Here is a 23,874-nt window from a genome sequence, read left to right on the forward strand (position 1 = left end):
TCTCTCTCCACTAAATGTATTCTTTGTAAAACATTGCTTAGGCCCTTTAGTTTATTGCTGTGTTATATTGACCTGGTCTGTTATTGAAACATCCTGCCTTGCTGTTCTTTGTGCACTTGGGCTGTATAGACCCTCTTTGCACAAGCCTTGAGCGCCCACTCCTGTGTTGGGTACAGCTCCTACTTTTTCTGGCACTGCTTGGCTCACTCACAGTTCCACATGTGAAAACCAGTTGTGGATCCTGTTATTTTCATCCTTCCTCGAAACTGCCATTTGTCCTTTAATATTGACTTTTCTCTCTCAAAATCAGAATGAACTCAGGGTCTTTCCATAACTCACTTGTTCCGTTTAACCATAATTTTATTTTCTCTTTGATGCTCAATTATGTAATCACAGCTTGACCAGTAGGAATCCCTATATCCAGATTCCTTTGTCCTTCTAACATTGTCCCTGACATTTTTGAAAGAATCTTAATTTTCTGGTAACAGCTGGGTATTTCACAGCTGTTTTGTGCTTCCTACCCTGTGACCTGGAATCAGGTTGCTTCCAAGGATTCCTCTTTCTTCACAGTGGAAAATTGGAACATAGACCAGGATCTGGGCACTGGGGCTGCACATGAAAGTTAACAGTGGATCAAAGGACTACTGTTCTGTAGTTGAAAAAAAATCTGCCTTTTTGAGGTTATGGGTTCCTGCTGATTTTTTTTTTTCCAGTTTGACATATTATGCTTTTATCCTCTGCTTTTCTTATGAGATTCTGTCACCAAGACTTCTACTGCACCAACCACAAGCATTTTGTTGGAGAAGAAAGACAGATTCTATTTGGGAGCGCAAATGTAGCCCACACACTTTCTGGGTGACTCAGTTGTAAAGAATCTGCCGGCCAATGCAGAAGTCAAGGAGATGTGGGTTTGATCTCTGGTTCAGGAAGATCCCCTGGAGAAGGAAATGGCAACCCACTCCAGTATTCTTGCCTGAAAAATCATGTGGACAGAGGAGCCTAGCTGTCTACAGTCCATGGGATTGCAAAAAGCTGGACACAACTGAGCAGCTAAGTGCGGTGTGGCGTGCACGCACAGTGTGGCATGCACGCACGGTGTGGCACGCACGCTCGGTGTTTATTTAGATTGCTGACAGGTTGATGGAAGGATTAAAGCAAAGCCTTGGGCACTGGAGCGTAGCCCCAGTGTATAATCTGCCTTCTAGAACCCTCTTTTACACTAGGACTCTTGTCAGCTCACCCTTTTCTTCACGCACCATATGCACTTTAATAATTTAATTATATGGTGGTGGTGGTTTAGTTGCTAAGTTGTTTCCGACTCTTGTGGCCTCATGGACTGAAGTCCGCCGGGCTCCCCTCTCCATGGAATTCTCCAGGCAAGAATACTGGAGTGGGTTGCTATTTCCTTCTCCAGGGCATCTTGCCAACCCAGGGATGGAACCAAGGTTTCCTACATTGCTGGTGGATTCTTCAACCAACTGAGTCACCAGGAAAGCCAGAAATGGCAGCTAAGGGGAATGAGGGCCACTCTTCATTCACCTTGCCTGGCTCCTTGTGTGGGCAAGATCCCTCCCTGATGAGCTAATGAGATCAGCGAGGCTGCTTCCCTGTATCCTTCTGCAGGGCCTGTATTCTGCTCTCTGTTGTGCTGTGGTTAACAGAGATGGCCAGATCCAGTTTAAGTTGTTGGTCCTAAATACTGGAAACTTGAAACTTTTCCAGAACAGTCACCTTGCCCTATGTGGAAAACACAAGTATGGATTACTCTCCCTGGATGAGGGTACCTGCACAAAGCAGGCCTGATACTGGTTTTATTCATACAAGCCCAAGTGAAGGGGACATAAGCATAAATTGTGTATTAATTTAGTTATGTGGAGAATTTGTTCATGGGTTTTATATTGCTGATGGAGCTGTGTCATGCAGAAAGCTCCCAATAATATGGTCATTTACGGATAGCAATCCTTAGAAATGTTGCTTATCTCTCTTGGATCTGATACAGTCTATCAGGTAGAGAAAGTGGTACCTGCAACACGTTTCTAAGAACATTCTGCTCAAATATCTGAGCACTTCAGGCAATTTCACTAAAGTGAGTTTATTAGTTTTCTGTTGTTATGTAACGCATTGCTATGTACTTACTAGCTTATTGTCTCACAGTCTGTAGTTTAAAAGTCCAGGCACAGCATAGCTGATTTTTCTTCTCTAGGTCTCACTGGGCTGAAGTCAAGGTGTTGGCCATGGTTATGCATCTCACCAGCGGCTTGGGATCGACTTACAAACTCACTAGTTGTTGGCAGGACTCGTTTTCTTGTGGTTGTAGGACAGTGGTCCCTTTTGTTCCAGTTCTCAGTAACTACTGTCAGCCCTTAGAAACCACCCTCTATTCTGTGCCCTGTGGCCCCCATAGGCAGTCATAGCATGAAATGTTGACTTTCTTCCAGGCTAGCAAGATCATATCTCTGCCTTTCTGTTCTGAAGCCAACTGGAGAAAATGCTCTGCTTTTAAAGGGCTCAGCTGATTAGGTCAGGCCCAGCAGGCCACTCTCCCATTTGTCATATCACATAAAGGAACCGTGGTGTGATGTCTCATCAAAGTCACTCTCAAACGGAAAGGTATTATTCAAAGACTCTCTCATAGCTCAGTGAGTAAAGAATCTGCCTGCAATGCAGGAGACCTGGGTTCGATTTCTGGGTTGGGAAGATGCCCTGGAGAAGGAAATGGCAACTCACTCCAGTATTCTTGCCTGGAGAATCCCATGGACAGAGGAGCCTGGTGGGCTAAAGTCCATGGGGTCACAAGAGTTGGACACGACTGACCGACTAAAGAGAGAGAGAGAAAGGTGAATTGGATGTCGTAGAATTCTGCTGATCACAATGAGCTTGTAGTTTAAAAATACTTTTACTGATAGCATTTTATGAATATATATGTATGTTTATTTTTTGTGTGTCAAGATTGCTGTGTGGTTTTTTTTTTTTTTTTGGTTTGTTTGTGACAGTAGATCTTGAATAATAAATACTGCAGAACTTCAGCCCTTTTAGCAAGAGAGCATGAAGACTGATAATTTGGATGAATCCTCTTAACTCTGGTGGATTAATTCTAGAGAAACTTGTTGCTCTTTACTGTGGGCCAGGCACTGAGCCAGTAAGGAAGGGTTAAGTGATATATACAACATCCTTGCCTGCATGGAAATGCATCCGGAGATGCTGAGTCTCCCGTGTGTTCTTCTGATGAGCTGCCTGGAAAATCTGACTCTCTGTAAACCACCGCAGAATATTGATACCTTTCTAAATTATCATATGAATTAGAAACTGACTAGCAAGAAGTGTGGTTGTGAATGTAGTAAGTAAAGTAACATCCAAGGCATGTATTTGAACAAGTATACTGTTTCCCAGAAGTTTATTTTGCATTTGTAGTTGTTTTCTACTTGTATTTAGTTGTTTGCTAGTAGATAGCAAAAATGATAAACATGAAATATTTAAGAATGTTTGTGGGAAGTATTTTAATTTTAGAAAATTTTGTTGAAATACTTTTTCCTCTTAAAAATTAGAATTGGGCTGCCTTTTTTGTCTTCATGGCTTTAGAGAACTTGGTTTTCCACAGGTGTACACTTTACACTGATGTTTACAATTATCGTGCGTGTCTCTTTAGTAGGATGCTACCCGACTGAAAACATGTTAATGTAGGCCTCTTAGTATAAGGCATGAAGAAGGAGATAAGGCTTTAATCACAGTATATTCTGTAACAGTTTCTCTTAAAGAGTTATCAGAATTTCCGATCCAATGTACCTGTGTCTCTTAAAGTTAACAAAAAACTGTGTGAATATTAGTTTTCTCAGAGTTGGAGGCAGGAAGCAAATGAAAGGTTTATATGAGTTTATCATAAACTGGCTAAGAAGTAAGTTTGTTCCTTTTTAGCTTTGAAGGTGCCCTTATAGCTCTTCTTCCCTCTGCCAACATGTTGAAGTGACATTTGTCATTTTACCTTCTCCCCCGCTATGGTGTGCTGGTGTATGTGTGCTAAAATATTATATTTTATAGTAAAATTTCCCTATACATTTGCAGGAATTTTTCCCCATGTATTTCCTCATGAATATGGCAAAAAAAAAAAACTTTTTTGATAAAGTCAAATTTACTAAGGTAGTTCAAAGAGCTTGAATAAAAAATAGAATGTAGAGTTAAGTACGGTGCTGTGTCAGCTCCATATTCTCTTTGGCAAAATTAAGAGTTTCCATGGGGTTTCTACTTCCTGATGCTACTTTGAAGGATAGGGTTGGAGTTCAAACGTGGTCATCATTTTCCCATTATCGTTGTATCAATTCAACCCCCATTTGTACCTGTTTATGTTATCATTTTACACACATTTATCACCTTGCTTGATAGTTATATGTAAGTCTTCTTTTAAGAAATTCAGTATTTTATGGCTGAAACACAGAGGTTAACTTCCTTCTGAAAGTATCACAGTGGATTGAAAGACCCGTGAGTTGGTTGGTCCCTTTGTTTTATTTTTCTCAAACATACTTTATAGTTTCTGTGTACAGATTTGCACATATTTTGTCAGATGTATCACTAAGTATTTTATATTGCTTGAAACTTATAAATGGTGTTATTTTTAATTAAAATTTCTGATTGTTATTAATATCTGAAAATACAAATGATTTTTGTATGTTCGTGTTAAATCTTGCACCCTTTAAAATTAAAGATAAGCATGTTAATTCTAGTGTTTTTGCTTTTTTCTTGGTAGATTTCATTCAACATAGATGATAATGTCTTCTGTGAATAAAGTTGGTCTTATTTCTTCCTTTTCAATGTGGATGTTTTTTATTTCTTTTTTCTTGCCTTGTGGCGTTGTCTGGAGCTTGTAATACAATGCCAAGTCAACATGATGAGAGTGGACATCCTGTTCTTGGGAGAAAGGCATTCAGTGTAACCGTTACTGTTGGTTTAGAATCTAGGACTTCTTACCTGAGTGCCTGTGACTCAGAGTCTTGTATGAGGTTCCAGTCAAGCAGGGGCAGGGGCTGTGGTCACAGTTGAAGGTTCAACTCATGTGGTTGTTGGCAGTCCTTCTCATAAATGCGCCTCTCTATAGAACCACTTTCTGACGTGGCTGCTGACTTTGCCTTGGATAGTGATCTAGGAGATAGGGGATGGGAGTGTGGAGTACCAATACAGAAGCCACAGTCTTTTTATAATCTTCTCTCAGAAGTGATAGCCTGTGATTTCTGCCATATCTGTTTATTGGATCTAAGTCAGCAAATACAGCCCACGTGGAAGATCTGCAGATGAAAGAAGAGTGTGGCTGCCTGAAAGTGGCCATCACGGGGAGCCATTTTAGAGATTTCTGATGTTGTATAATAAAATGGTGAATTACACGATTTTGAGTATTAAGCCAACCTTGCCTTCCTGGAATTAATGCTACTTTTTCCTTACTTATTATCCTTTTTATATGTTGTTGGATTCAGTTTGTTAAAAATGTGCCAATAATTTTTAATCTATATTCATCAGAGAAATGGATCTGTAGTTTTCTTATTTTTATCTGGTTATAGTGATAGAATGATGCTGGCTTCATATAATGAGTGAGGAAGTATCCCCTTCTCTTTAATGTTTTGGAAGGGTTTCTGTGAAATTGGTGTTTTTTTTTGCTTAAATGTTTGGTTTACTTCACCAGCAATCTTTTCTGGTCCTGGCATTTTCTTTGTAATAACGTTTTTGGTTACACCTTTGATTTCTTTGAAATTGCTTTGATTTCAAGTGAACTTTGGTAGTTTTTGTCTCTCAAGGAATTTGTTTCATCTAAGTTGCTGAACTTAGTGGCATAAAGTTCTTGATAATATCTGTTGAATGAGTAGTGATGTTGTCTCTCTCATTTCTGTTATTGGCAATGCATGTTATCTACCTTTCTTTCTTATCAGTCTGGCTAGAGGTGTATCAGTTTGTTTTTAACCTTCTCTGAAAACTAGCTTTCGGTTTCATTGATTTTCTTTGCTGTTTTTCATTTTCTATTTCATTTATTTCCATGATGATATATTTTCATTATTTTAATTCTCTGCTTATTTCAGGTTTTAATAAATGTTCTTTTTCTGGCTAGTATTTTAAGGGGTACTCTTTTTTAAAAACAAGTTTATTTATTTATTTGGCTGCCTGGGGTCTTAGTTGTGGCATGCAGGACCTTCTGTTGCAGTGCGTGGGCTTTCTTGTGGTGGTGGATTGGCTTAGTTACTCTGAGGCGTGTGGGACTTAGTTCCCTGACCAGGGATCAAACCCACATCCCCTGCATTGCAAGGCAGATTCTTAACCACTGAACCACCAGAGTAATCCCTTAAAGTGTACTCTGACTACTTTGAGGCTTTTTTTTTTTTCCTGCTCAATGCATTTACTATTATAAATTTTCCTACAGTTAAAATACTATTTAAGCTGTATCTATTTTGATATTCTGTTCAAGAGATTTTATTCAATTAATTCAAGAGACTTTCTAATTCCCCTATTGTTTAGTTCCCAAATATTTCCTGTCTTCTCTTTTAAAGTACTTTTTTCCTTCTGGCCCCTTTTTAAGATACTCTCTTTTTTACTGGTTTTAAGCAATTTGATTTTGATGTACCTTCGTGTTATTTTCTCTAGATTTCTTATATTTAGGGTTCATTGACTCCTCAGGTTCATGCGTTTATATGTTGCAATTCAGTTGCCTCAGTGAGATGAGTGGTTTCATATCCATATCACATCTACTGCTTTTTGCTTTCATATCTGTATGAGGAACACATGAACTCTTAAAAGTACTGAATGCATTTAGTATTGTGATAAATCATTAGCTCTTGATCAGGAGTAGAGGACTCTGCCTTGTCTTTTAAAGATATCTTCAGCAGTTTTGTGATATTGTAAAAAGTATGTTGATCTCCTTCTTATTGGATTTAATTAAAATTCAACCTATGCTTGGTAGTTCAGATACACTCATAGGACAGAGTTGATACTTGGTATTTAATCCAAATTTTGCTTCAATAACTTGAAATAATTTAATTATACACTTTACTATTTTCAAAAAATTACATGTCAAGCATGTTTATTATACAGTTCAAAAAATACAGGGGTATGTAAAAAGTAAGTAATCTTACCCTTTGCCCCTTCAGGTCTGCTTATCTGGAGGTATCTTAACACTTTGGTGTATTTCCTTCTATACCTTTATAATAATATATGCTCATACACACACACACAAATATCTCTATCTGTAATATATATATATTTATCTATTTATATCCATACACATAGTTTCATTTCTTTCCAGTATGGAATCATCCCATATGTATTGCTCAGACACTTAAATGTTTACTTTAACAATATGAGATTTTCTTAGATACCGTCTGTTTTCCTGCTTTCTTAAATAGGAATGTGGAAACTTTTCACAAGATAAAAAAAAATAAAACTTTAAAAGCAAATTCAGAGTTATCTTTTCTTTAGACTGCATAATAAAGTTACCTTACTTTACAGGCAAGCTAGAGGCCATGAAGTTGCTACGTAAAAATGTCTCGAGAATATATGGAGAATGAATGAGCTGGAACATACAGTGGAAAACAAGGAGCAAAAATCAGAGAGACTAAAATAAAACGAGAGGGGTTCAGATTATGCTGGAAGAGAATGAGTAAAATTGAGAAGGAAATAGGGGTATAGCAGAGTAATACAAACAAAATTTTGAAAGGAGTGTCATTCCGTGTTTTTCTTTGTGGTATCATTTTTCCTTTTCATCTGTTAGTTTTAGTATTAGAAACAACATTGCTTTCAACTTTCAGTATCTCTAGCCATTAGCCGTTTTATATGCTCCATTCTAGTTTAGAGATGAAATCAAGATAGGGATAGATTTTAAACATGTATTCAAGCTTTAAAGTTTTGAAGAACATAGTGATGTTTTTCTCTAGCCGTGTTAGTTGCTTCTGTGATGGCCCATCAATTAAAATGATGAATTAATTGAACTGATTTTTTTTAAAAAAAATAAAGGCAATTTATCCATCTTTTAATGATTCAGAAATAATGCCACTTGCAGTCAAGGTAAAATAAACGACAGAGTTCAAGAACCACCTCAGGGCACTAGCAGTCCAGGTTGTTAAGCTTCCTGTTTTAGAGATAACATTTTTAGTGTCAGCCCTCAGCAAATATAATCCAAGTGTTAGTTGCTCAGTCTGTCCGACTCTTTGCGACCCCGCCAGGCTCTTCTGTCCATGAGATTCTCCAGGAGTAGGTAGCCATTCCCTTCTCTAGGGGATCTTCCCAACCCAAAGATTGACCTTGGGTCTCCTGCATTGCAGGCAGATTATTTACTGTCTGAGCCACCAGGGAAGCCCCCAGCAAGTATGGTAAGTGGAATGATGGCAACGAGTTTTTCATATTGTGGTTTAAGCTGGTGTAGCTTTTAGAATGGAGAAGGCAATGGCAGCCCACTCCAGTACTCTTGCCTGGAAAATCCCATGGACAGAGGAGCTTGGTAGGCTGCAGTCCATGGGGTCGTGAAGAGTCGGACACGACTGAGCGACTTGACTTTCATTTTTCACATTCATGCATTGGAGAAGGAAATGGCAGCCCACTCCAGTGTTCTTGCCTGGAGAATCCCAGCGACGGGGGAGGCTGGTGGGCTGCCGTCTATGGGGTCACACAGAGTTGGACACGACTGAAGTGACTTAGCAGAGCTTTTAGAATATAGCCTTTGGGGGTATTTCCTGAAATAAAAATGGGCATGCTTTGTAGGATAATAAATCCTCTTGTGTTAAAGTTTCAGTGGAGTGATCTGAATTTAATTTCTCTTTCTCTTTTTCCTCCAGATATGTGTCACAAAGATGTCCACACGAAACTGCCCAGGAATGGACTCAGTGATCAAACCCCTGGACACAATTCCTGAGGATAAGAAAGTCAGGGTTCAGAGGACACAGAGCACTTTTGACCCATTTGAGAAACCCACTAATCAAGTAAAGAGGGTGCATTCTGAGAACAATGCTTGCATTAACTTTAATAAGAGCTCCTCCGCTGGCAAAGAGTCTCCTAAAGTTCGGCGGCACTCCAGCCCCAGCTCGGTGAGTGCGGTCTTCTGACTTACCAACGGGTGAGCAGAGCAAGTATCTCTCTGGCACGCTGTGCAGGGAGACAGCAGGTGGCTTTATCAGTGCATTATTATGCATTCTCTCCTTAGGTGGTTCAACATTTTCTGGAAGAGAGTGTATAGGCATGCGCAAGTCCCAACTACATATACAAATTCTTGATTCACAGGCACCCAGCAAGCCAATGAAAAATGATTAAACTTATTTTTGGAAAAATTATTTTTTTTCCCTAGCTGTTTCCAGTTAGAAGAATTTGTCATTTAAACTCCTTGGGTAATTCAAACTCTTGGAGAGGATTTTCAAACTTTACAGTGTTGGCAGGCAGATAGTTTTGAATTTGACAGATTCACAAAGAATTTCATTTCAGAATACTTGTTAAAAGTTGTTCACTTGTCTTATTATAGTTGGTTTTCATTGTCAATATTTTAAAAATTAGGAGCTAGACATTGAAATTGATCTTATAAAGAGAAATCTTATTCATCACAAGGAAATTTTCTGAGGTCATTCTGTATTAAAGCAAGTCTTGCCTTTGGGCCCAAGAAGGTATAAAGTTCTGAGATGATTGCTGCTTTTTGACTGTAAAGAATTTTACTGAAACTCATCTTTCCAAGACTGGCCTGCATTTAACATTGTTAAAAAAAAAAAAAAAGCCTTATGATCTTTTGAAATTCAGTAATTTTCCGATTTAACCCACACTTAAGAACTTTATGACATAGTCTAAGAATTTAAAGGGTAAGAGAAGAGTGCTAAGAGAATTTTGATTCTGTCATTTTGCTAAGAAACATATTCCATTTCGCAAACTTTAAATATTAAATTCCATGATGGTCAAAAAAGAGCAAGAAATGTCAGCTGCTAGAATATTGACACTTCAATTTAATTAAAGTGTGGGATAGTACGAAAATCTTGTGTCACAGGTTTTTTGTTGTTGTTGTTAATGAAGTGAAAATAAATATTGTTAATGCAACATTTTTGAGGAGAATTGATTATCTGGGTTTCCCCAAATTGGTCCCTGTAATCTTATCTATGATTGCAGTATAGTGTCTGTCTAGGTCACACATACAACACTAACACTTGGGAAAACTTTTAGATTCAGTATCACTTAGAAGAAATGAAAAGAATCTTTGAGAATGATTAAACTTCTATTATGGCAAGAGAATTATATATATATTTTACTATATATACTATTTGTTCAGGGCTTCCCTGGTGGCTCAGAGGTTAAAGCATCTGCCCACAGTGCTGGAGACCTGGGTTTGATCCCCGGGTCAAGAAGATCCTCTGGTGAAGGAAATGGCAACCCACTCCAGTATTCTTGCCTGGAGAATCCCATGGACAGAGGAGCCTGGTGGGCTACAGTCCACGGGGTCACAAAGAGTCGGACACGACTGAGTGACTTCACTCACTCACTCACTTAGTATTTGCTCAGTTGTGTCAGACTCTTTGTGACCCCATGGACTGTAGCCTGCCAGGCTCCTCTGTCCATGGAATTCTCCAGACAAGAATACTGGAGTGAGTAGCCATTTCTTTCTCTAGACCCAGGCATCAAACCTAGGTCTCTTGCATTGCAAGCAGATTCCTTACCACCTGAGCCACCAGGGAAGCCCTATTTTACTGTATAGTTATCTTAATAATGTTATTTGTCACCCTACATGATATATAGAAATTGGCATTGAGATATTGCAATGAGGCAAACATATTCACTGTTTATATGAAAATCAAATTAAACTAGTTATTCTGTGTTTTATCTTCAATCCTAGTTATTGTCCAATGGTGCATTATTTCTTTTGTTGCTCAGATTGTTCCTGCTTTAGTCGTTGGTCAGTGGGAGCTCTTTTAGGTTGGCCCCTGTGTCCTTTTGAGATGTCTCATCCCCCTTATTTTAAAATTGTTGAAATGTTTATTATTTATTTACTTATTTTTAATTGAAGGACAATTGCTTTACAGTATTGTGCTGGTTTCTGCCATGTATCAACATGAGTCAGCCTTTGATAAACTGTGTCCTACCTCTTCACCCTCCCTCCCACCTCCCACCCCATCCCACCCCTCTAGGTTGTCACAGAGCACAGGCTTTGAGTTCCCTGTGTCACACTACAAATTCCCACTGGCTATCTGTTTTACATATGGTAATGTTTGTGTTTCAATGCTACTCTCAATTTGTCCCTGCTACTGCTGCAAAGTCGCTTCAGTTGTGTCCGACTCTGTGCGACCCCATAGACGGCAGCCCACCAGGCTCCCCCGTCCCTGGGATTCTCCAGGCAAGAACACTGGAGTGGGTTGCCATTTCCTTCTCCAATGCATGAAAGTGAAAAGTGAAAGTGAAGTCGCTCAGTTGTGTCCGACTCTTAGCTACCCCATGGACTGCAGCCTTCTAGACTCCTCCATCCATGGGATTGTCCAGGCAGGAGTACTGGAGTGGGGTGCCATTGCCTTCTCCGATTTGTCCCATGTACCTTTAAAAAATATATTAAAAATTTTTTTTTAATATTTTAAAAAATATTTTATTATTTTTAGTTGATCGATGATTAGTTTATAATATTGGTTTGATTTCTGTCATGCATCAACATGAATTAGCCATAGGTGTACATATGTCCCCTCCCTCTTGAATCTCCTTCCCACCCCTCTAGGTTATTACAGAGCCCCAGTTTGAGTTCCCTCAGTCATATTGCAAATTCCCAAGGGCTAGTATGCATTGCAGCACTGTTTACAATAGCCAAGACATGGAAGCAGCCTAGATGTTCATCGAGAGGTGAATAGATAAAGAAGCTGTGCTACATACATAAAATGGAGTACTACTCATCCATAAAAAGGAACCCATTTGAGTCAATTCTAATGAGGTGGATGAAGCTAGAGCCTATTATGCAGAGTGTTTTTTTAGCACTTCAGTACTTTCTTGTCCTACAAGTTGCTCTTGGCTTATCTTGTATTTTCCTAGCCCCAGACCCAGATTCAGCCATTTCTCCAGAGAGCCCTGTTTCCTTTTATTGAAGCCTGGTATTTAGAAACCAGGATTGGGTGTTGGGTGTGTTTGCTGCTACTAGGGGTCATGTAACCTTAAAAGTCAATGTGTACTTCAGAGTATAAATAACAATGGGGGGATTTTGATATTTAATTATAATTTGAAATAAGCAATCAGCTGAAATTCTTTTCAAGGAAAGTTGAGACTTGTCTGATACATTCTGTATTTTTCTTTCTTTCTTTTTTTGTTGTTGCTGTTGTTCAGTCAATAAGTCTTGTCCAACTCTGCGAGCCCACGAACTGCAGCATGCCAGGCTTTCCTGTACTTTACTATCTCCCAGAATTTACTCAAACTCATGTCCATTGAGTCAGTGATACCGTCCAACCATCTCATTCTCTATCACCCCCTTTTCCTCCTGCCTTCAATCTTTACCAGTATCACTGAGTTGACACTTCTCATCAGGAGGCCAAAGTATTGAAGCTTCAGCTTCAGCATCAGTCCTTTCAATGAATAGTCAGGGTAGATTTCCTTTAGGATTGACTGGTTTAATTTCTTTGCTGTCCAAGGGACTCTCTAGAGTCTTCTCCAGCACCATCTTCTTTCTTTTACTTTTTATTTTATACTGGAAAGTGAAAGTTAAGTCACTTAGTCGTGTCTGAGTCTTTGCGACCCCACGGACTGTAGCCTACCAGGTTCCTCCGTCCATGGGATTTTCCAGGCAAGAATACTGGAGTGGGTTGCCATTGCCTTCTCCAGGAGATGTTCCCAACTCAGGGATTGAACCCACCTCTCCTGCATTGTAGGCAGACGCTTTACCGTCTGAGCCACCAGGGAAGTCCAGTCCTTTATAGGTTATGAATGGAGCATTCCTGGTAGCTCAGCTGGTGAAGAATCACCTGCAATACAGGAGACCCTGGTTCAATTCCTGGATTGGGAAGATCCCCTGAAGAAGGGATAGGCTACTCAATCCAGTATTCTTGGGCTTCCCTGGTGGCTCAGATGGTCTATGGGGTCGCAGCGTCAGACATGACTGAGCGACTAAGCTCAGCACAGCATAGGTGATTGATAATGTTATGTTAGTTTCAGGCGTATAGCAAAGTGATTCAGTTATACGTTTACATGTTATCTATAGTTTTTCAGGTTATTTTCCCATTTAGGTTGTCACGTAATATTGAGCAGAGTTCCCTGTGTTGTACAGTAGGTCCTTGTTGGTTATGTTTTAAATACAGCAGTGTGTGTGTGTCACATAGGGGCAGACTCAGGGAGGGTGGCTGGCAACATCGACAGCAAATGAAGAGGAGGCGGTTTCTCCGGGAGCCTCAAAAGAGGAGTGAGGGGAACAAACTGTGCGCAATGTTAAGAAGCATGTGCTATCAGAAAGTGTAGTGGAGGAAGCTCAGGAAAGGCCAGGGGACTACTCTCAGAGCCAGGAAGCCCTAGCATGGCCAACGGGGGCATGTTGAGGCCTCGTGAGGACAGCAGCCGCGCGCGGAGGGGACTCTGATGCACCTGTGGGCGGATGCGGGCCCAGAGACCACACGGTGTCTGCTGGTCTTTCTCCTTGCGTTCTCTAGAATATCAGATTGAAGCACCTTTTCAGGGCAAAGCCTTGTACTGAGTAGACTTCTGTGCAGGGCAGGTTCAATAGGGAGAAAGAAATTCCAGAAAGAAGTGTTGAAGTGAAGCAAAAGGGGAAATCTCAATGTGTGTGATATATATATATATATATATATATATACATTTTTTTTTTTTTTTTCTTTTTACTTCATGAAAACAGAGCAAAGAACTTTATTCCATAAAGCTAGAAAAGCTATCTTGGTCATACCCTTCTCAAACTACTGAAACATTCCTTTTCCTTAAAAATAACCAATAGAAAAATTGTTGGTTGAATCCCATACAAACCTGTCAAAAAGAGGGAGAATAAGGAGTAGCATATCATCTCTACAGATAATGAAAGCAAATGAGAAGGGGCACAGTTTTCCTTATTGCAGATTTATGATGCTATATTTGAAAAAACCAAAGAATCAGTGGAAATACTACAAACAATGAGAGAAGTTAGATTGCAGATTGTAACATTAATATACAAAACCCAATAGATACCACTATAAGGACAAATAAGAATTAGTGTTGAGGTACTTCCCTGGTGGTCTAGCGGTTAAGATTCCAGGCTTCCACTGCAGTGGGTGCTGGGTCAATCCCTGGTAGGAGAACTAAGATCCCACATGTTGTGTGGTATGGCCAGAAAAAAAAAGAAAAGAATTAGTGTTGAAAACTGGTAAATAAAGCAGATGATTAAGCATTTATTTTCAGTGATTTCTATATGAAATTCACCCTCAAGGTAATCTAGTCATCAATGAAGGGAAGTTTCTCTTTTAGAAGTGTTAGTTTCTCAGTTGTGTCTGACTCTTTGCGACCCCATGGACTGTAGCCCATGAGGCTCCTCTGTCCGTGGAATTCTTCAGGCAAGAATCCCGACCAGAGATCGAACCTGTGTTTCCTGCATTGCAAGGCAGATTCTTACCCAATGCACCACCAGGAAGTCTCCTTCCCTACTTTTTGCCTTTAGTTAATATACAGTATTTACAATCTTGAGATGATGTGAATACCATTGTTAGTGAGGTCACATAATGTACTATGATTAACTTTCTTTGCTTGCACAACTTTTTGTTTTTCCTGGTTGTACTTACCTTTTCTTTTCACTTGTTTGCAATTAATTAATAGAATTTTAATCACAAATTGAGGCCCCAAACTATTTGACAAAACTAGAAAACTCCTCTGAAACAAATCAGAATGAGGCAATCTGTCGGGTTTTCGTCCCCTGAGGTTGTCCTTATGGTCCTCCATTGGCCTCATCCAGTCTGGACTGGTCCATCTCCTAGTAGCTGTCAGGAGCATCCTTTCATTCCTCCAAAGCTGAACGACCAATCTAGATTTTAGGATGTAAGCCTAGTTGCTGTTTCCTGAGATGATCAAGAAGGGGCTCAGGCCCTTTTTTGTGCATTGTTTTCATTCAGCCTGATTCTTAATCCTGATTTTCATAATTCTTGGTGTCCCAGTTACAAGCCTTTCATGTTCAACCTCTTCAGAGAATAAACCTTTCCTGGGATCAGGGATGGGCAGACACCTGATTGGGAGAGTCTAGGGGAAAGAACTTGTTCTTTAAATCTAATCTGACCAATCATTTTGGTTTTCACCCCTCCTTGAAGTTCAGCTTCCGATTCTTGAGTGTTTCAGGGATTCTGAAGTGGGAATGGACTTATTTCTCATTGACTGCCACCCTTGGTTTCCACCTGTGGTCATTGTCCTTGTCAGTGACCTCCTATCCATTTGTTTCCCAAAGTTTGTTTCTCAAAATTTTTGTTTGTATCTTGTCTGCAATCTTCCCCTTATTCATTCAGTTGCTCTTCTAAGTTATAACTTTGCTTTCATTTTAATACAGATTGGTGTATGGGGGAGAAATAAATACTTGTGTTCAAGACACCATGTGCTCAGTTGCTCAGTCGTGTCCAACTCTTTTGCGACCCCATGGACTGTAGCCCTCCAGGCTCCTCTGTCCATGGGATTCTCCAGGCAAGAAAACTGGAGTGGGTTGCCATTTCCTTCTCCAGGGGATCTTCCTGACTCAGGGATCAAACCCGAGTCTCCTGTGTCTCCTGTATTGGCAGGCCAATTCTTTATCACTGTGCTACCTGGAAGCCCTGTGTTATTCTTTAACAGGAGGCTTACCAAAGGAACAGATTGAACAGCTGTGTGGGGTAAACATACACATATGCACAACATTATTAAAATGTTGAAACAGAGGAAATCCTGCCCTGGAATTCCAGGCTACCATGTTTAACTGGAAATGTCCACTATTTCTCGCCCATTATATTAACTTCCTTTAGATCCTCTTTCCTGAGAGTTTCTTATTGAGTTTATCCTTTTCTGGTCCACTCTGGGATGCCTTTCTTCTATATCAGGGCACTTCTATTATTGTGTGTGGTAAATGCTTTGCTTTCTTTTCATTTTGGGAGCTTTTTCTTCCATTCAGTATGCCCTGGAAAAAGGCCTTTGCTTTTTCTTGTTCAGGCTGGAAATAGTTTTCCTTTTTTCTCTTTTAGCATGACACCACAGTATTCTGTTTTATTCTAAGTCCTCCCTGCCCACTGCCTTTTTGTTCTCGCCTTGATTGTAGTGGGAGGGGGAATTTTATCATACTCATTTTCACAGGAAGACTGTTTTCCTTTAGATTCCTCACTGGGCCAATAATGGCAGTTTTTGTGCAGCCTCCTGTCCTATAGGTATGGGACATTGATCAATTCATACTCAGGGGGACATTGAGATAGGATCTTTATGGAACATTTGATCATTTCATACTCAATGGCATGAGAGTTTTATGATATGTTTTATTTTTAAAGATTTTTTTTTAAAGACTGATGAGCGTCCAAGGATATCCTTTATCTAAAGGCCACCAAGATTAACGTTATATCTTTATTTTACTGTTATTTCTTTGAAAGTATTAGGTATCTTGAATGGGCTCCAGGAGTACCGTTGAGAAGGAGGGGGAAGTGAACAGCAGTGTGGCGTTGCTGCCCCTGTTTTTATGAGGAAGCAAGGTAGCCACTCTTGTTTCTTGAAAATACTGTGGTAGAAACAGTTATGCACTATTACATCTCTCTGCTATTCATATACTGGTCATTGTCTATGTGAGGAGTCATGACTAAAATTATGAAACTAAGAGTGCCTTAGCCTTAGTGACCATCACATTCATCTGAACTTCCTGATTCTGTCCAGACAGTGGCACTTTAAAATTCAGACTCAGAGAACAAACTTACGGTCACCATGGGGGAAGGATAGGGGAAGAGATAGTTACGGAGTTTGGAATGAACATGTGCACTCTGCTATATTTAAAATGGACAGCCAACAAGGATCTACTGTATAGCAGATGGAACTCTGCTCAGTGTTATCTGGAAGCCTGAATGCAAGGGGAGTTTGGGGGAGAATGGATGCATGTGTATGTATGGCTGAGTCCCTTTGCTGTCCACCTGGAACTATCACGACATTGTTAATTGAGTATACCCAATATGAAATAAAAACTTTCAAACAATAGAGTGAAATTCAGGCAGAATATTATGGATGGTATTTTATTTAAATGGGTATATTTCAAGAGGTGTTTGACAGATTTTGTGTATTTGTTTCAGATGAGTTTTGAGTGCCTACTCTCCCTGGGTCCAGTCCCTGGGTGGTATTCAGCACTGTCCCTGACAGGACAAACTTTTGTTCCCTTTTTCTTACCACCTCCTCCAACCAGGCTGTGCCCTTCAGTAGCTAGAAGTATTGGCAGTGCGGCAGGAGACTGTCTTCTTGGTCCAATTTAGAAGGGATTTCATTGAGCTGTGCTATCATAAGCTGAGCTTAAAGAGAACATATTTTCAGAAATTCATGTTTAGATTAAGATCCTCTATGCTTTCTGCAGATTTCTCCCGAATTTACTTCCTTTCAGCCAGAGTGGGGGTGGGGAAAGCTGCATCCCGTGACAGGCAGGCTCTTTTTGGAAAGAGAGAAGGAAGATGAAAACTTGAAGATGAGAGTCCCACTACAGTTCTCTGATGCTCGTCCTTGGGGATCTCATTTGGCATTGCCTCCTCCTTACGGGGACTAGGAAACTCCCAGATGGAGCCCCGCCCGGGACTTCCCTGGTGATCCAGTGCTGGGACTCCACATTCCCAATGCAGGGGGCCTGGGTTCAATCCTTGATCAGGGAACTGACCCCACAGCCCACAGCTGGAGTTCGAGTGCCCACATGCCCTCAGGAAGATTGAAGATCCCGTGTGCTGCAGCTGAGACCCAGTGCTGTCAAAGACATAGACAAAAAGATAAATAGAAGAACTGAGGCCTCTTGTCAGGTTGCTAGTATGTGGGGAGCTTGGGTCTGTTGTCCTGTCTAGCATCTAGATCTATTTTATAACCAAGTTACCCATCAACTATGAATTATCTCAATGTTGCTATGTTTAAAAGGGCTGGAAATGAGCAGGATGATAGAGCCTGTTGTGAAGATCAAAGACGAAAGAAAAATTAGCCAAGGAATGTTTGACTTCAAAAATCCTTGTTGTTTAATGAGGTCAGATCTTTTTTTAAAGAGAAACTTATTTATTTATATTGGGCTGTGCTGGGTCTTCACTGTTGCGTGCAGACTGTCTCTAGTTGCGTCAAGTGGGGGCAGCTCTTCCAGCCGGCTTCTCCTTGCAGTGACTTCTCTTTTTGCAGAGCGTGGACTCTAGGTGTGAGTAGGTGTGGTGCACAGGCTTAGTTGCCCCACGACATGTGGGACCCCTCCCCCCGGGACCAGGGGTCAAACAGATGTTCCTTGTATCGCAAAGCGGATTGTTAACCACCAGATCACCAGGGAAGCCCAGGCCAAATAGTGCTGATTGAATCTGTCCCACTTTCCCCTCACCCAGTCCCACACTTCTTTAGTATAATGTAATAGAGCAGTGATTCTTACTTGTGGTTTTCCTACAATGCAGGGATCATCAGCAGTCTTAAGTAAGGGATTATGTTTGAAAGTTAAAGTAAATTTTCAGTGAATTCAGTGTAAAACTGTGTAGCCATGTCACAGTATCACTGCAGTGAACACTCAGATATACTCGTGCAGTTTATTAAAATCTGGTAAAAACCCCATCCTTGTTTCCAAGAATGGGACTTCAGTGGATGATAGACTTAAGCATGATTTAAATCTCCTCCATTTGGGTGGGAGTTAGAGCCTACCAATGTAGTAGTACAAAGAACATAAGTTCTCAATTCCAGTCAACTTGGTTTGAATTCTAGCTCTAGCGCTAGCTCTAAGATCTTAGATGAGTTACTTTATTTCTGCAGTCTTATATTCTTCGTATTCAAAAAGGGGTACCAATAGAACCAACTTCAGCGTGGTGTTAACAGGGTTTAAATTTAGATAATGAATGTAAAGTGATAAGCTCAAAGCACGGACCATAGTAAACAATCCATATTAGCTGATTGTTTTTGTTGATTCCATAGTGAACCTAGAGCAGCAAGGGCCAGGAGCATCTCCTTCAGGACAGGGTGATAAACACCATTCAGCTGGAATATTACCTTGACTTTTTCATTATCCATGCCAGTGTTCCCCTTCACTGATCCAGACAATTGACAGTTCTCTGTGCCTTTATTCTGTTAAAAAAAAAACTGTATTAACATTATCTCATTAAATTCCATGTCTCTATGCATGTAGTGTCTGTTAATAATTGCTGATTAGCCCTCTGTATATCCAGTTCTCTAAAGTGCTATCTCAAACCTGCAGTCTAAATGGAGGAAGTGATTAAGCAGAGAATAGTGGCCCCATAAAGCTATTTCCATCCGTCCATGCACCTGACATCAAAGAGCCAAAGATAATGTTGGGGTTAACTGCTTATTGGTTTGAGCTAGCATCTTTATTTAAAATGTGATGATTTAATGAAGTTTCAAGGGAAAAAAGAAAAAAAAAAAAAAAGCAAACCAAAGGCCTGGGCTTTAATTATCCAAGAAAACAGGACTTCTTCTGAATTATTCTTAGTTGGCTCCTTTGATTGGAAGTATTTTAATATTGGCCTTTCAAAACACTTGGCATTTGAGTTCCTTATTTATATGCAAAATAATTAAGATCAGAACATTTCTGTTTACTTAAAATAGGAGATTAACTTTACAAGAATTTAACTCTTAAAGCTCAGACCATCTCACAGACATGGCCTGTTCCATGGACCCATTCTTTGGCAGACTAAAATCACTTTTAGAGAGCCACTACCTGTGTGTGATTCTTTCTGTCTTACAGCATGATTGATCTGTAAATTGCAGTATATTTCCACAGTGTGTTCATATCAGTTGCACAAGGCAAATCACATTGACTGTTTTCCCACCCAATGTGGCAAAATAATCATTTTCTGCCATCGTATTGTTAATAGAATGTACTTTAAGCATGGCAGTTAATGCATCCAAATCTACTCAGTTAGATAAATAGAATACTTTGTGTCATTAACATCTATTGCTTTATTTTTTCTTATGGGTAAATGAGATATAGCCTAAAAAAGAGTATTATCCTTAGTTTTTGAATTTTTTTAATTCAGTTTCCTCAAATAGTAAGTTTAATATGGTCCATATCTTAAAATTACATAAACTAATACAGGCAGTTTAGGAAGAGTGAAATATATCATTTTTGGAAAATTATCTGCACCTTTCCAGAAAGATAAAATAGTAGCTCCCTATTATGTTACCAGCTTTGTGTGACGTGTCTTGTCCTTGCTCTCAGTACACATTAGCAGTTTATCCCCTAATAGGACTAAAGAGGTAATTTTCTGCTGTTTCTTTTTTCTTTAACTTCGATTGAATTTAGTCTTAAAGGAGCACAAAAGCAAACATACAGACTCCTCATTCTGATTTTAAATAATTTAGAGTGGAACTGTGAACACAATATTTTCCCCATTGAAGATCATTTTATACTGAAGTTTAATATAGGTTTTAAAATTTCTATTTAAAACTTGGGCTCAGGAGGGTGATGGTAAAGTGTGACATTCTCAAGCTGTTTCTTGGTGATGAAAAATGCATGAGAACATAACCCACACAGGACTAGTCAGGCGCTTTTGAATGTAATTTTCCATCAAGTTTTACTTGATTCAACTCAACATGTGCTTGATGCTTTACCAGTTTCTTGAAGAAAAAAGAATAGATGGTCCATTGTCTATTAATTTCTTCTTGTAATGTTTTTTTTTGTTCATTTTCTAACTGCAGTTAAATATCTAAATCATAATACTTTCAACCTTTCTTCTTTTCTTGTGTGTACACATTTATTTAAATTTTCTTTTAGGTATAGATTTGCCTGCATCCCATGGGTCTTAAAATGTCATGTCCTCAGTGCCGCATATGTACTTATGAATTTTCAATTTAGATTTGCTTTTTAACCCATATGGCTAGACTATTTATTTTTCTTTTTATTCTTATTAATAATTTCTAATTTGTTGCATTGTGTTCAGAATAAGTAATTTGAAGTGTTTCTTACAGTTTTGATATTGAGATTTTTTTTTTTGGTGGCCTAATCTTTCACCATTTTTTGTGAATGTTAAATGTGTGCTTAAAAAGAATATATGTTAATATGCATATGTTAAAATGTTATTTCTAATACTCAAGCCCATATATCTCTTACTTATTGGTCATCTGCCTGCTCTGTTGGTGTCTGAATGATGAGTGTCTGTCTTGCATTATCACTGTGGATTCCACATTTCTCATTTTATTGTTACCAGCAATTGTTTCATACGCTGCAAAGCTATGTGGTTAGGCTCATACTGGTGTATGATTAGTACATTTCTTGGTGGATTTTAACAAGGACCTACTGTGTAGCACAGGGAACTCTGCTCAATGTTATGTGGCAGCCTGGATGGGAGGGGGTTTGGGAATGAATGGATGCCTGTATATGTACATGGCTGAGTCCCTTCCCTGTTCACCTGAAACCATCCCAGCATTGTTAATCGGCTATAACCCAATGCAAAATAAAAAGTTTTTTAAAAAGTGAATCTCTTGTTGGATTTTATTGGAGAAAATAATCTATCTGCTGTTTTGTGAATTCTGTCTTGTCCTCCATCAGTGTTGCTATAATGTACAGTTTTGCAAAAATACTTTTTTTGGCTAGATTTCCCTTTTTATTTTCAGATTTGCTCTTTTTTGTGTGTTTTTTTTTCATTTGTTTGTTTGTTCTTTTGTCTTTTCTCAATAGCACATTGCTAGATTGTCTTTCCAATCTGAGAACTTTCTTTTAGTAGGGAAATTTTTAAAGTTTTATTTATTATAAACATTAATATGTTTGGATATAACTTTCTTATTTTATGATTTTCTACTTTAAATGCTTTGTTATTGAGTATATGCCCCTTCTCTAGCTTCTCCATTCTTTTCCCTTTTTTCCCTTCTTCTTTGCACTTTTCTCTTACATTCTTTCTCTTCTTGTTTGGGATTTGTACATCTTATTTATTCTAGTAATTACCATCTAAGTCGTAAGAAATGTACTGAAAATTATGCATATGGAGTTAATTAGTATCTGTAATCTGTCTTTAACAATCCAATAAATCCCAGTATGCTTTTATTTTTATTATTCTACTGTCTCTTGCCTTCATGCACTTCCCCCATCACTCTAACTATAACTTATTTGGAGATAAAATGGAATTTTGTACCTTTTCTTTCCCTGTGGGTGGTAAAATTGCAACTTTTCCATCCCAACTGATACTCAGCTATCTTGAGTATCAGTTGCTTGGTTGTCTTTTTTCAGCCATTGTTAAATCTATAAAAATACTATGCTGGTTGAAAAAAATTTCTGTTTAAATGTAACTTCTCCCTAGAGTTTTTTTTTTTGTGAAAATTCCATTCAGACATTGAACTTATTACTTTTTCACCTGTGTACATTCTTTTAGTTACAGCCCATACATGTTTTATTTCATTAATTAAATATTTAATCTCTAAATCTGTTTCTTTTTAAAGGATATAATATCTTCTTGGATCTCTCTTAAGATAGTGGCTATTTTTATTCAGTGTTGTTACTTTTTCAATAAGATGTTGGTATTCCTGAAATGATGTGTGATTCTTCGTTGTATACTCATTTTTGTATTTTAGAATTGCTCTCAGCTTATTCCGTTTTCTGTACCTTGTCTCTGGTGATTGTGTGAGAGGCAGGGACTGACTACATTTTGAGGAAGTAGATGTTTTATTCTTTCTCTGGGTATTAGCCACTTGAGTCCTCGCTCTGCCCTTCTAGCCTGAACACCCACCTTCTCAGCTGTCTCCTCTGCACATATTCCTGCAGTTTGCTGGGAGGACATTATGTGTTCGGCTCTGTTGATTAGTCTCCTACTTACCTAGTAGTAGTGTTAGTCGCTCAGTCGTGTCCGACCCTTTGTGACCCCGTGGACTGTAGCCGGCTGGCTCCTTTGTCCATGGGATTCTCCAGGCAAGAGTACTGGAGTGGGTTGCCATTCCCTTCTCCAGGGGATCTTCCTGACCCAGGAATCGAACCTGGGTCTCCTGCATTACAGGCAGATTCTTTACCATCTGAGCTATAGGGAAGCCCATTTACCTAGAGGTTCCTAATTCTTTTATCTGTACTAGTTTTCTCCTACATATTAAGGCTCTACGTCCCCCCAGTTTTTTTGAAGTTTTGATTCAGATTACTTTTTGTATTTTAGAATTCCTCAAAATATGTGATTAGAAATTGACACTCTTTTTTGTTTCCCTTTTGTATTTCTGATTTATTATTTTTGAAAAGTTTCTTTTTAGTCATTCTGTGGCATTCTGGGTAGGAAGGAGGTAAACAGCATTGCTCAATTTGCTGCATAGCATCTTTATAAACTGTAGGAGTCAGATTCATTGAGGGTAAATTGTGTTTTTTCATAAGTGGTGTAAGAGCACATGGTCAAGAGTAGCGTAACATGAAGTTCTTTCCCTAAGCTTCTAAGACTGGTTTCTTACAGAGTACCCCACAGTCACTAGTAACTTTTAATCAGTTACAAATATACTTAAAATTGTGATTACATAATACTTTCAAGAAGCTATTAATTCCTTATAGAATTATCATTTTAATGTGTTTTGGTACTATCTTTTTATAGTGACATTAAAATAACAGGTAATTTATCCTCATAGAGGGCAGCACTCCCTTTTTCTTGCTGTCTGGTGAAAGTGGGGTGGAAGTTGACCGCAGCAAGAGTGATGAGACCACTTGCTCTTAGCACTTTTGTGGTCACGAGAGGATGTACGGTTTCTAAAGGGAGAATGATTTTGTTGCAGCTTAACCTTAAGGATTGGTGTATGTAGACATAAGAGAGTTCATTTTGTAATAACTAATGTTAT

At 39.1% G+C, this 23,874-nt stretch overlaps 1 protein-coding gene across 12 annotated transcripts in view; it reads left to right on the plus strand.

The window, feature by feature from the left end:
* The window catches only part of CDK14 (cyclin dependent kinase 14), a 662,006-nt gene that overhangs the window by 142,932 nt on the left and 495,200 nt on the right, over window positions 1-23,874 (plus strand). For 11 of the 12 annotated variants that reach the window (XM_044946423.2, XM_044946424.2, XM_044946421.2 and 8 more), the window contains one exon: window positions 8,799-9,047. The exons of the other annotated variant lie outside the window; for it this stretch is intronic. In XM_044946423.2, the coding sequence (XP_044802358.1) occupies window positions 8,799-9,047 (249 nt within the window). The remainder of the gene's footprint in view (window positions 1-8,798; window positions 9,048-23,874) is intronic. 12 annotated transcript variants of the gene reach the window in all.

Source organism: Bubalus bubalis, chromosome 8 (genome assembly GCF_019923935.1).
Source record: "Bubalus bubalis isolate 160015118507 breed Murrah chromosome 8, NDDB_SH_1, whole genome shotgun sequence".
NCBI lineage: Eukaryota > Metazoa > Chordata > Mammalia > Artiodactyla > Bovidae > Bubalus > Bubalus bubalis.